General features: G+C 42.1%; 2 protein-coding genes across 5 annotated transcripts in view; one reads left to right on the top strand and one right to left on the bottom strand.

Moving 5' to 3' along the window:
* Positions 1–14302, top strand: part of usp1 (ubiquitin specific peptidase 1) — a 217108-nt gene that overhangs the window by 190182 nt on the left and 12624 nt on the right. The gene's annotated exons all lie outside the window — the stretch shown is intronic.
* dock7 (dedicator of cytokinesis 7) overlaps positions 1–14302 on the bottom strand; it is a 182299-nt gene that overhangs the window by 160489 nt on the left and 7508 nt on the right. For all 4 annotated transcript variants that reach the window (XM_059984429.1, XM_059984426.1, XM_059984427.1 and 1 more), the window contains exons 3-4: positions 3081–3256; positions 13–81 (exon numbers count right to left, since the gene is read on the bottom strand). In XM_059984429.1, the coding sequence (XP_059840412.1) occupies positions 13–81; positions 3081–3256 (245 nt within the window). The remainder of the gene's footprint in view (positions 1–12; positions 82–3080; positions 3257–14302) is intronic.

Genomic DNA, 14302 nt, shown 5'->3' with positions numbered 1-14302 from the left:
CCTAAAGCTTACTTGCGATTCACGATGGCCCAGTCCTCAGTGTAGGTTCTAACACAGTCCCTTACATGAGGGTCCATATCACTGAAAACAGGAATAAAAATAGTAATTATAAAAATTGAGTTGAGGCTTCCAGCATGAACTTCTAAAAGTGACAAAGAAAGTTATCAGATTGTAGGTCCATCCAGAAGATTAAGGTGCATGGGAGCTATGGTAACTTGGCCGTATGGATTCAAATTTGGCTTCCCACAGAAGACAGAGCAATGTGACATGACTAGAGGTGATCTGCAGGGATCTGTACTGAGACCGCCGCTGTGTGTGATATTTATCATCTGCAGATGCCACAAAGGTTGGAGGCATAATTCACAGTACAGAATGTTGCCCATGGTCACTTTATCAGGTGCCTCCTGTATTTAATAAAGTGGCTACTAAGTGTACGTTCATGATATTCTGTTGCTGTATCCCATCCACATCTAGGTTTGATGTGTTATGTGTTCGGGTGGTTATTTGAGTTAATGTCACCTTCCTGCCAATTTGAACCAGTCTGGCCATTCCCGTCTGACCTCTCTCACTAACACGGTGTTTACACCCACAGAACTGCCACTCACAGGATGTTTCTTGTTTTTCGCATCATTCTCTGTAAACTCTAGAGACGGTTGTGTATGAAAATCCCAGGAAATCAGCAGTTTCTGAGATACTCAAACCACTCCATCTGGCACCAACAATCATCCTCAAAGTCACTTAGATCATATCTCTTCCCCATTCTGATGTTTAGTCTGAAGAACTCTAGAACCTGCCTGCAAGCTTTTTTGCACTGAGTTGCAGCCACAAGATTGGCCGATAAGATATTAACAAGCAGGTAAGCAGGTGTACCTAATAAAGTGGCCACTGAGTGTAGATTAGTTGCAGAAATCAAAAAGTACAGGGGGATCCTGATCAGCTGATTATGTGGGCCAAGGAATGGCAAACGGAATTTAATTCAGTTAAGTGCAAGGTATTCATTTTGAAGTGAAAGGCAGAGCCTGAGGACTGCTGTAGAACACAGCGACCTTGGAGTCCTAACTCATGGTTCACTGAAAGCAGAGTCACAGGGTGGTGAAGAAGGCTTTTGACATGCTAGCTTTCATTAGTGAGGGTACAGAGTATAAAAGTCAGGAGGTCAAGTTGTAGTTGGTTGCACAGGACACTGAAGGGTATTGTGTTCAGTTTTGGTTGCTCTGTTATAGGAAGGATTCTGCCCTGTTGTAGTGCAGGGGAAGTGCTGCAGGAGCTCGTGCCAGCATGAAGCCACTCGCCCTGATGGTGACTTCATTGTTGCTGACTTCAATCATGCCAACTTAAAAACAGTCGTGCCAAAGTTCCCAGCATGTCACTTTTGCAACCAGACCTGGTTTCTACCAATGTTAGAGGAGATTACAAGGCTATCCCTTGCCCTCACCATGAATGCTCAAACAACATATCCATTTCGCTTATCCCTGCATAAAGGATCCTGGTTAAATGAGTGTTATATGTTTTGTGCATGCACTGTGATCTAGAGGAATGGTGTTTTGTTTGGTTATTGTTGACAATAAACTTGAACTTATTAAACTAGAAAGATTCGGGATGTTGCCAGGACGAGGGACTGAGTTATAAGGAGAGGCTAGATGGGATATGTTTTTACTCCATGGGGACTGAGAAAGGATCTTATAGAGGTGTCCAAAATCACAAAGGGCATAGATAAGAGTGAAGAATCAGCTTGGAGAATCCAGAACTAAAGGGCATGGGTTTAAGATGAGAGGGGAAAGATTTAATAGGAACTTGAGGGGCAACTTTCTTCCTACACAGAGGGTGGTATGTATGTGAAATGAGTTGCCAGAGGAAGTGGTTGAGGCAGGTACTGTAACAACTTTAAAAGACAGCTGGACAGGTACATGGATTGGAAAGCTTTAAGTTCTGGGCCAAGTGCTGGCAAATGGGACTAGCTTGGATAAGGCATCTTGGTCGGCATGGGTCTGCCTGGATTAGAGAGCATGTGCTATTGACAGAGGTTGGACAAACTGGGATTGTTTTGTTCTGGAGCAGCAGAGGCTAGGAGACCTGATAGAAGTCTATAAAATTATGAGATGCATAGACAGCTGATATCTTCTACCAGTGTGTAATACTAGAGAGAGGGTATACATTTTTAAGGGGGGGGGGGGAGATGGAAGAGTTCAAAGATGTCCATGGCAAGTTTGTTCCCAAATGCAGAGAGTGGCAGGTGCTTGGAATGCACTGCCAAGGTTGGTAGCAGAGGGAGAATAATGGCAAATAAGATGCTCTTAGATAGGCACCAGAATATGCAAAGAATGAAGGGATTAAGGATCATGTACAGACAGAAGGAATTAGTTCAATTGAGCATCATTATCTTAATTTAAGTCTTAGATCCCCTTTAAACCTCTATCCTCTCACCTTAAAGTCAAGCAGCAGCCATGGAGAGAGAAGCATTTTAGTCAACAACCTCCTATCATCTGAAAGCTCATTAACTCTGTTTCTCAATGTCTAGCAATCAATGGTACAGTTGCTTGGCAGTGTACAGATGCACACAATCCTTATTTCTTTTCCTCTCCAAATAATTGATAAACGTATATAGTTTCCAATCCAGTAACATTAATTTTTGAATCTAAACTTATGAAAACTCTGACTATTCTAAGATTTTCTCACCAATTTTTTTAATAACTCAGTTATTCTCACCCTTTATTGATTAATCATGTGATGTACTGTTTTAATGCAACGTTGAGCTGATGTTTTGTACTCTGCCGTGATAATCTCCAAAAGAATGTCAAATGAAAATATCCAAGCTCAACTTGAACTTCACCCCACATTCTTCCACCTAAACCACTGCAGATGAACATCAATATAGAAAAGATAAATTAAAAAAGAGTAGAATAAATGCATCACAAATACATTAGTCTTGACACCATTTACTACTTTGAATAATTTCCTTGTCTAATTTGGTTTTTGCTATCATATGTTTTCATACTCTCCTGTGGATACAATAACTTTATTTGTTTTGAGTAGTTAAGCATACATCTGATCAAACTGTTAGAAAAGAATCAAGTTTTTACCTTTCCTCGGGTACAGCTTGCACCAGCGTTCGGCATTCTCTTGGGCTGTAGATGACTTCAATATCATCTTGTGGAAACTCCAACAAGTCCCTCAAGGGACCTGGATCAATTATGGGAGGGTGCATCATCACATAATCTTCAAAGTCCACTGGATCTACTGCCTCAGTTAATGGAACCTGAAAGGCATACATTGTCAATGTTTTATATTCTCTGTAATATCACCATCTTATAGTGAACTTCCATATTGCTTTGGTTGTATGAACAAGGAGCACGTTTTGACTCCTTTATCAAATGCAGGCTTTATGGAGACACAAAAGCAAGTTGTTGGAGGACAATGATTCAGTGAAGGAACAACAGTGAAGTTTCTTTCCCTTTTAAACTCTATCATATCTGTTAACTAACTGCTGCATTTCATAAAGCTAACATATATAACTCAGCTGGTTAAAGTTGCTGGGACATCAGCACGATTCAGTGTCTCATCCATTGTTCCCAGGGTGGAGCTGGAGGAAAAGGACAGCACAATTGTCCTGTGGAATCTTGCTTCTTACCTGAGGGCTGCAGATGGTGAAATCTGGATTCACGATAACTTGCTTGATGGTATGAGTTATAAGTCAGCAAAGATTTGCAATTCCTATCAGTGTAAGGTGGAGAGCATTCTGACTGGCTGTATCACAGCCTGGAATGGAGGCTCCAGTACAGAATTGCAAGAGGCTACAGTGTTGTAGGCTCAACAAGCTCCATCCTCCTCACTATTGAGAATATCTTCAAGAAACAGTGACTCAAGAAGGTGGCATCTATCATTAAGGATCCTCACCATCCGGGTCACACTGTCTCCTCGTTACTACCATAAGTGGGAAGGTACAGGAGCCTGAAGACTCACACTCAACAATGCAGGAACAGCTTCTTCCCCTCCACAATCACATTTCTGAACAGTTCACAAACCCACGAACAGTACTTCATTATTCTGCTTCTTTTTGCACTATTTGTTTACTTTGTGGTTTATCACAATACTAGGTCCTTGCACTGCACTGCACATCTTCACTCTTCCCTCTGTCATTCAGTCCAGATGAAAGGTCTGGACCTGAAATGGCGACCGTCCATCTTCTTCCATCGATGCTGCCCGACCTGCTAGGTTCTTCCTGTACTTTGTATATTGCTGCAGATTTTATGAACTTCTACAGAGCCTTGACTGAAAAATGTGATCATCAAATAAAAGCAATTCTATTCAGTCATTCAATTCAATTTAGATCAGGCCTGATCTGTAACTCTACTTCGTTTACCCACCTAACCCCCACCCCCACCCCCACCCCCATCACAATCCCTTGATACCGTTATTGAATAGTCCATCAATCTTTGAAAATTCACTGCCCTCCCTCACATATATAATGATCACTTCAGTAAGTATTGTCAGAACTGTTCCCTAGAAGGAGTGAAAAGGAGTATGGAAAATAGATTAAAAGGAGATCACTAGGCAACACTCATGAAAATAGCAAATAACTTTCATGCCTGCAAGACAAAGATAAACTTTCTCAGGCAAGTCCACTGAGCACTAAGAAACAAAATTTTTCTTATGGCGAGGAGACTACGCCAGGCACAATTGCAGAGGGTGAAGACATGACCGCTAAGCTGATTCAGTGTGCTACGTGCATGAAGTGGGAGGTCAGGGACACTGATGGTGCCCCCGGCTGCTACAGCTGTGGAAAGTGTGTCCAGATTCAGCTTCTGAAGGAGCATGTTGCAGCACTGAAGAAAGAACTGGATGACCTCAGGTTTATCTGCAAAAACGAGGGTTTTCTGGACAGGACCTACAGTGACACCGAGGATACCGGAAGAGAGAAAGGGGGCAACAATGAGGAAGAAAAGAATGCTTGAAGTACAGGAGACCCCAGGGGATGTACCTCTCGTAAACAGGTTCACCTTCTTGGAAGCTGTCAGGACAGAAGATACTTCCAGTCTGAGAGGCGGACAGATCTGCGAGCCAAAAATTGGTGCAGAAGCAGAGCCGAGGAGTCAGACATCAGGAAGAGCCATGGTAGTAGGGGACTTCATAGTAAGAGGTACGGAAAGGGGGTTCTGCAGCAACAGGCGAGATTTAAGGATGGTGTGTTGCCTCCCTGGTGCTAGGATCCAGGACATCACGGACCGATTGCAGGGAATCCTCAAGGGTGAAGGTGAACAGCCGGAAGTGGTAGTGCATGTCGGCACAAATGACATCGGGAAGAAGAGGAAGGACATTCTGCAGCGGGACTTCAGAGAACTTGGAAGAAGGCTGAAAAGCAGGTCTTTCAGGGTGGTTATCTCTGGTTTGCTTCCAGTTCCTCGTGCTGGAGAGGGCAGGAACAGGGAGATAATGGATCTGAATGTGTGGCTGAGGAACTGGTGCAGGAAGGAAGGATTTACATTCTTGGACCACTGGGATCTGTTTTGGGGTAGGGATGAATTGTACAAAAGGGACGGTTTGCACCTTAATAGGCGGGGGACCAGCATTCTGGCAGACAGGTTTGCCACTGCAACACAGATGTGTTTAAACTAAGTAGTGGGGGGGGAGGGGATGAACTGGAAATATAAGGATGGAGTTAAAGGGAAAGTGAAAATAAGAAAAGTTAAAAAGGACAACAGAATCAATGGAGTAGAAAGCTCAAGAAGAGATCATACTGTATGGCCAAGTGAAATAGGAATTGATATTAAAGGAGAGGGGAGTACAGAATTAAAAGTATTATATATGAATGCATGAAGTATAAGGAATAAAGTAGATGAGCTTGAAGATCAGCTGGAAATTGGCAAGTACGATGTTGTGGGAATAACTGAGACATGGCTTCAAGTGGAGAGGGCCTGGGAAATGAATATTCAAGGATATACATCTTATCGAAAGGACAGACTGACTGGCAGGGTGGGGTGGGGTGGCTCTGTTGGTGAGGAATGATATTCAGTCCCTTGCGAGGGGGGACATAGAATCTGGGGATGTAGAGTCAGTATGGATAGAACTGAGAAATTCTAAGGGTAGAAAGACCCGAATGGGAGTTATCTACAGGCCCCCAAACAGCAGTCTGGATGTAGGGTGTAAGTTGAATGAAGAGTTAAAATTGGCATGTCGCAAGGGTAACGATACAGTTCTCATGGGAGATTTCAACATGCAGGTAGACTGGGAGAATCAGGTTGGTACTGGACCCCAAGAAAGGGAGTTTGTGGAGTGCCTCCGAGACGGATTCTTAGAACAGCTTGTACTGGAGCCTACCAGGGAGAAGGCAATTCTAGATTTAGTGTTGTGCAATGAACCGGATTTGATCAGGGACCTCAAGGTAAAGGAATCATTAGGAGGTAGTGACCATAATATGATATGTTTTAATCTACAATTTGAGAAGGATAAGGGAAAATCGGATATGTCAGTATTACAGTTGAACAAAGGGAACTATGGAGCTATGAGGGAGGAGCTGGCCAAAGTTCAATGGAACAATACCCTAGCAGGGAAGGCAGTGGAACAAAAATGGCAGGTATTTCTGGGAATAATACAGAAGGTGCAGGATCAGTTCATTCCAAAGAGGAAGAAAGATCCTAAGGCGAGTAAGGGGCGGCCGTGGCTGATGAGGGAAGTAAAGGGCAGTATAAAAATAAAAGAGAAGTACAACATAGCAAAGATGAGTGGGAAACCAGAGGACTGGGAAGCTTTTAAAGAGCAACAGAAGATAACAAAAAAGGCATGTCAAGAAAAAATGAGGTACGAAGGTAAACTAGTCAAGAATATAAAGGAGGATAGTAAAAGCTTCTTTAGGTATGTGAATAGCAAAAAAATAGTTAAGACCAAAATTGGGCCATTGAAGACAGAAATGGGTGAATTTATTATGGGGAACAAGGAAATGGCAGATGAGTTGAACAGGTACTTTGGATCTGTCTTCACTAGGGAAGACACAAACAATCTCCCAGATGTAATAGTGGCCAAAGGAACTAGGGTAAAGGATGAACTGAAGGAAATTTATATTAGGCAAGAAACGGTGTTGGATAGACTGTTGAGTCTGAAGGCTGATAAGTCCTCGGGACCTGATGGTCTGCATCCCAGGGTACTTAAAGAGGTGGCTCTAGAAATCGTGGATGCATTGGTAATCATTTTCCAATGTTCTATAGATTCAGGAACAGTTCCTGCTGATTGGAGGGTGGCTAATGTTGTCCCACTTTTCAAGAAAGGAGGGAGAGAGAAAACAGGGTATTATAGACCGGTTAGCCTGACGTCAGTGGTGGGAAAGATGCTGGAGTCAATTATAAAAGAGGAAATAATGACACATTTGGATAGCAGTAGAAGGATCAGTCCAAGTCAGCATGGATTTATGAAGGGAAAATCATGCTTGACCAATCTTCTGGAGATTTTTGAGGATGTAACTATGAAAATGGACAAGGGAGAGCCAGTGGATGTAGTGTACCTGGACTTCAAGAAGGCTTTTGATAAAGTCCCACATAGGAGATTAGTGGGCAAAATTAGGGCAACATGGTATTGGGGGCAGAGTACTGACATGGATTGAAAATTGGTTGGCTGACAGGAAACAAAGAATAGTGATTAACGGGTCCCTTTTGGAATGGCAGGCTGTGACCAGTGGGGTACCGCAAGGTTCGGTGCTGGGACCGCAGCTGTTTATAATATACATTAATGATTTAGATGAAGGGATTAAAAGTAACATTAGCAAATTTGCTGATGATACAAAACTGGGTGTCAGTGTGAAATGTCAGAAGGATGTTATGAGAATGCAGGGTGACTTGGACAGGTTGAGTGAGTGGGCAAATGTATGGCAGATGCAGTTTAATGTGGATAAATGTGAGGTTATCCACTTTGGTGGCAAGAACAGGAAGGCAGATCACTATCTAAATGGAGTCAAGTTAGGAAAAGGGGAAGTACAACGAGATCTAGGTGTTCTTGTACATCAGCCAATGAAAGCAAGCATGCAGAATGTTGTGATGGAAAATAACTGGTTCTTTGAGTCTCAACAGTAGAGGCCTGGACACAGTTTTAATAATAAGGAATTTAATTACAAGGGGAAGTCGGGTCAATTCAAGCAACTACAATACACAGAAAGCGGTGTGGGGACAGGGTACGGTTACACAAACAAAGAACAAGGGAAAAGCACTACGACAGCTATCCCCCTTGACCTTGACCAGGACAAACGATAGACCTTCCCAAACATAAATCAATGCACTTACCTTCAATGAGGTGGTCTGTAAGAGAGGGCTAGCCAAGGGCAAGTCTCACCTTTTAAAGCATGGGGCTGGGCGAGATAATCCAATTAAGGTGACCATTAATCTAGGTGTGCATTGATTAGTTCGGAGGGACCAAATGTTGATTGGCATGTGGTGTGTCCTCCGACCTGCCAGGTGGCAGTGCGTCTGTCATGTGGCTGTTATCTCTGGATACACAAGTACAGCAGGCAGTGAAGAAAGCTAATGGCATGCTGGCCTTTATAACAAGAGGAATTGGGTATAGGAGTAAAGAGGTCCTTCTGCAGCTGTACAGGGCCCTGGTGAGACCCCACCTGGAGTATCGTGTGCAGTTTTGGTCTCCAAATTTGAGGAAGGACGTTCTTGCTAATGAGGGAGTGCAGCGTAGTTTCACAAGGTTAATTCCCAGAATGGCGGGACTGTCATATGTTGAAAGATTGGAGCGACTGGGCTTGTATACACTGGAATTTAGAAGGATGAGAGGGAATCTGATTGAAACATATAAGATTATTAAGGGATTGGACACGCTGGAGGAAGGAAGCATGTTCCCACTGATGGGTGAGTCCAGAACTAGAGGCCACAGTTTAACAATAAGGTGTAGGTCATTTAGAACAGAGATGAAGAAAAACTTTTTCACCCAGATATGTGGAATGCTCTGCCCCAGAAGGCAGTGGAAGGAAGTGTCTGGATGCATTCAAGAGAGAGTTAGATAGAGCTCTTATAGATAGCGGGGTTAAGGGATATGGGGAGAGGGCAGGAACGGGGTACTGATTGTGTATGATCAGCCATGATCACAGTGAATGACGGTGCTGGCTAAAAGGGCCGAATGGCCTACTCCTGCACCTATTGTCTATTAACACGGTCATAGAGGGAGCCATTAGGATATGTCATTGTAAACTTTGCAAGAAAGAGAGACTTTAAGAATTATCATAAAAGTAAAGAGGGTTAGAGATGAAATATGAACCTGTGGTTTGGGTAAATACTGAACTCCAAACAATTAGGATTCATGAGATGCAAGAGGCCAGGACTGAAAGAAATGAAAGCATGCCAAAATCTTGGAGAGTTCCATGGTTAGAAGGAGTTACAGATGATAGGAGAGGCCAGAGGGACAAGACCATGAGGAATTTGAATATTAAAATTAAAACTTTTCTTCGTTAACAATTTACATAGTTTAAAGTAATAATTGGTCAGCATGAGCGAGATGGACAGAATGACCTTTGTAAGAATTAAGATACCTACATCAAAATTATGGAAGGGTTCACATTAATGGAAGTTGCTGGAAAGGATGCTTTCCAAGATAATTCTAGAAGAACCAAGATTGCAGATAACTACAACATACATTTAAGTGTTTCCCATGAGCAAATAAACTGAGACTGGAGCCAAGATGATAGGTTAAACTCCAGTGAAGGAGAATATAAAAAAAAATCTACTACAACTCGAAGAACTGGAAAGGCTTTGGGGGGAAAAATATTTTAATACTTTCAAAAGCTCCTGATTCTATTTGGGAGCTTACCTTCTATATAATTTACTGATAATTTTGATTTTAATACATTTTTAAACATTGTTAAGCACAAGAACAAAAGATTAGCCCACTCTAACCATTCAAAAACAGGAAGAAACATGCAGAGATGAGTAGAGTTGACAATGTCCTTACTCTCGATGCTGAGGATCAAAGATAAATTTCTCTCTGCCATTAAGTTCATCAGTCACAAATCGAAAGAAAGAAATTTAAAATAATTTAATCTATATGCTAACGGATGATATTTTTGAGATTATTTGACAAAGAAGTAGCAATCAGGTTTTAAGCAAATACTCTCTTATGATCCTTTTCGTAGTTTTTCACTCATTAACTATTTCAATGAGAACACGAGAAAGAACAGGTATGGGTAACATCCCGTACAGCTTGATCAGCATTCAGAAAAATTTTGACTGATCTGACCATGGCCTCATCTCCAAAAACAGTAAGATATAAAAATTTAAATCAGCCTTCAATAATGATTCCAGCTCCAGAGGTCTCTGGGCTAGAGAATTCCAAAGAAATTCCTCCTCATTTCAGTCTTAAATGGATGACCTCTTTTCCTCAGACTGCCCCAGCAGTCAAAGCCCCTTAACAATATTACATGCAACCTTCCGAATTCAAGCAAATATAAGCCCAATAGTTTCAACCTTTTTTCATAAAATTACCCCTTGTCCTGAAATCAAACCAAACTTCTTTTTGCTGCCTTCAATACAGGTATATCCCATTTAAAATAAGGCACTAAAGCAGTATACAGAGTACTATAGTGTGTCCTTTACAGCTGTAGCCAAACTTTAACTACTTGTGTACTCCATTTTTTTTTGTTAAGACCAACATCCTTTTTGCCTTTCTAATTCCTTATAGCTCTTGCACAAGAAATTCTTGTGTTTCTTCTAAGAAGACAGCAGGGTACTGAACGATATCATTCAAGTTTCATATAAATACTGTTTTGTGGGTTTCTGTTCCTCATCGAAAACAGGATAAGCTCAGATTTCTCCACATGCACCTACATCTGCTATAGATCTCCAATTCAATCTGCATCCTCCTCACTTACCCATTTAGTTTTGTATTAGCAAAATACTTAAACCTACTCCATTTGTCTGAATGAACTCTACAGGCTGTGGGTAACTGAAATCAACATTATTGGTTGTTCAAGCACTGATTTTTATGGTTTAATTTGCCAAACCATTTGTCCAATCTCTCCTTCCTAACAAACTGCTTATTTCAACACTTTGCGCCTATATGTTTACATCTAATAAAACCCAAAGACAGAGTTACTGCAGCAATATTTAAATATATACTTCTGATTTATGTTCTGCCTAATCTCTGACATTAAGCTGAATTACCCTGAGCTAGTTTATTTCTCCAATGGAAGGGAGGAAAGCTATGAAATATTGCACCCCCCACCACTATCGTAAAAAGTGTTCATCGAAAGCCACTCCCTTAAGCTGGCTCAGGATTGGCTCGTTTAAGGAGCGATGCAGGCTCCCACTGAGAGCTGTTTGGCATGTGCGCCGGCTGATGATGTCATGGCATAGGTAGAGTATAAATCTAGCACGCTGAGAGCACCTATCCTTTTTTTGTTCTCTGGGTCACCATGGACCACAATGCGGATGGTGCCACAGAAATAGCAGACGTGTGCTGCAGTAAGAGAGACCCCAGGCACACACTTTATGTAACTGAGTGTACTTTGAATGGTTTAATGTATGTTTAGTGTTTGTCTTGTCCTATAAATAATTGGGTAACTTACTTACTGGTAGTGAGTGTCTTCTGTCTGCACTCACTGACCACACGATCCTAATTTCATGCAACCTCCTGACCCAACACATCATTCTCTGCAACTTCTGCTATCTTCAACAGGACCCTACCACCAAACACATCTTTAACTCCCCTACCCCTACTCTCTGCTTTCTGCAGTGATCACTCTCTTCATGATTCCCTTATCCATTCATCCCTCTGCACTGATTCCCCTTTTGACATTTATCTCTGCAAGCAGAAGCGATACACCTGCCCATTCGCCTCCTCTTTCACCTCCATTCAGGGCTCACACAGTCCCTCCTGGTGAGGCCACACTTCACCTGCAGTTCTGTTGGGACTATCTACTGAATCCGATGCTCCCGGTGTGACCTCCTCTACATCGGTGAGACCCGATGTAAATTGGGGGACTGCTTGTCAGTTATCTTCAGTCAGTCTGTAACAAGCAGAATTTCCTGGTGGCCAATCATTTTAATTCTAACTAACACTCCCATCCCAAGTTGCTGGTTCACAGCCTCCTCAAATGGAACAATGTGGCCACTCTCAGGCTGTCAGTGTGTCTGAGTAGCCTCCAACTTGATGGCATGGACATCAATTTCTCTGACTTCCAGTAACTTCACTCTCCTCCCCCTCCTCTCTTCTTCCATCTCCTACTATGGCTCCCCTCTTACCTTTTCTTCTCCTCATCTTCCTGTCACCTCCCTCTGGTGCCTCTCTTTCCTCCCTTTCTCCCACAGTTCTTCTCCTTCAGCCCTTTCTCTTTTCCACCATTCACCTCCCAGCTTCACACTTCAACCCCTTCCCCCACCTATCTGTCTTTCCCCTCACCTATCAACTTCTAGATGGTCCTCCTTCCCTTTGCCCCACCTTCTTATTCTGGCTTCTTCCCCCTTTCTTTCCAGTCCTGATGAAGGCTCTCAGTATGAACGCCAACTCTTTATTCCTCTCCAGATTCTACCAGACGTGGTGAATTCCTCCAGCTTTTTGTCTGTGGTACTCTAATTCAAATATTTTGCTCTAGTCTTCAATTTCTTAATTGCAAACACTAAGTTTAATGTCTGTAGTTTAGGCCAGGAATAAAATGTAGAAACATTTTATTTATACTGTTACGTCCTAAAAAAAATAAAGTAATTTCATTTTTCAAAAATCTTCCAGAGACTTTTAAGAAGCTAAATGCCATGAAGATTACAAGTGCAGGGAACTTCAGTTTTCAAGAGATATTGAGGCCTCTGTTAAGAGAAAAGAGGAGGTGTATAGCAAGTATAGGCAAGTATACAAATGAGGTGCTTATGGAGTACAAGAAATGCAAGAGAACACTTAAGGAAATAAGGAAAGCCAATAGACAGCATGAGGTTGCTCTAGCAGACAAAGTGAAGGAGAAACCGAAGGGATTCTACAGGTATAGTAAGAGCAAAAGGATTGGTCTACTGGATGACCAGAATGGTAATCCATGTGTGGAGCCAAAACACAGATTATCTACATGGACTTTAATAAGGCATTTGACAAGGTCCCACGTGGGAGGCTGATCAAGAAGGTCAGTCACTCGGCACTCAGGATGAGAAAGTAAATTGGATTAGACATTGGCTTTATGGGAGAAGCCAGAGAGTGGTGGTAGATGGTTGCCTCTCTGACTGGAGGCCTGTGACTAGTGGTACGCAACAGGGATCAGTGCTGGGTCCTTTATTGTTTGTCATCTATATCAATGGATCTGACTGATAATGTGGTCAACTGTGTCAGAAAATTTGCAGGTGACATCAAGATTGGGGGGAGGGTGTAGTGAACAGTGAGGAAGACTATCATGGCACGTAGAGAGATCTGTATCAGCTGGAAAAGCCAGCTGAAAAATGGTAGATGGAATTTAACACAGACAAGTGTGAGGTTCTGAACTTTGGTAGGACCAACCAGGATAGATCTTATACAGTGAACGGTAGGGCACCGAGGAATGTGGTAGAACAAAGGGATCTGGGAACATAGGTTCATCATTTGTTGAAAGTGGCATCACAGGTCATAAAGAAAGCTTTTGACACATTGGCCTTCATACATAAATGTATTAAGTACAGAAGATTAATGTTATGTTAAAGTTGTATAAAATGTTGGTGAGGCCTAAGTTGGAGTGCAGTTTACAGGAAACATGTAAACAAGGTTGAAAGAGTACAAAGGAAATTTACAAGGATTTTGCCAGATCTGGAATACCTGAGTTATAAGGAAAGATTAAAAATGTTAGGACTGCATTCTTTAAGATGTAGAAAATTGAGAGGAGATTTGATAGAGGCATACAAAATTACGAGGGGTGCAGATCGGGTAAATGCAAGCAAGCTTTTTCCGTGTGGTTGGGTGGGACTACAACCAGAGTTCATGGCTTTAAGGGTGAAAGGTGAGAAGTTTAAGGGGAACATGAGGGGAAACTCAGAGAGTTATGAGAGTGTGAAATGAGCTGCCAGCACAAGTGGTCCATGCCAGCTCAATTCAACGTTTAAGAGAACATTGAATAGGTACCTGGATAGTAGGGATGTGGAAGGCCACATGGTGCAGGTCTTTGGAATAGGCACTTTAAATGATTTTTGGCATGGACCAGATGAACCAAAAGGTCTGTCTGTGTACTACACTTCTCTATGACACAATGAAATACAAATCAGCCTGCAGTTCAATTCACAAATGATACAATGTGAGCTCCTGGGACTTACTGGATTAATTATGTCAATACTTCTTTCACATTTTCAATCACTTATTCTACTAAAATCATGAATAGTTA

The sequence above is a fragment of the Hypanus sabinus genome, chromosome 11, assembly GCF_030144855.1.
Source record: "Hypanus sabinus isolate sHypSab1 chromosome 11, sHypSab1.hap1, whole genome shotgun sequence".
In the NCBI taxonomy this organism is placed as follows: Eukaryota; Metazoa; Chordata; class Chondrichthyes; order Myliobatiformes; family Dasyatidae; genus Hypanus; species Hypanus sabinus.
The sequence above is the reverse complement of the archived record's forward strand: the minus strand, read 5'-3'. Positions and strand labels throughout refer to the sequence as shown.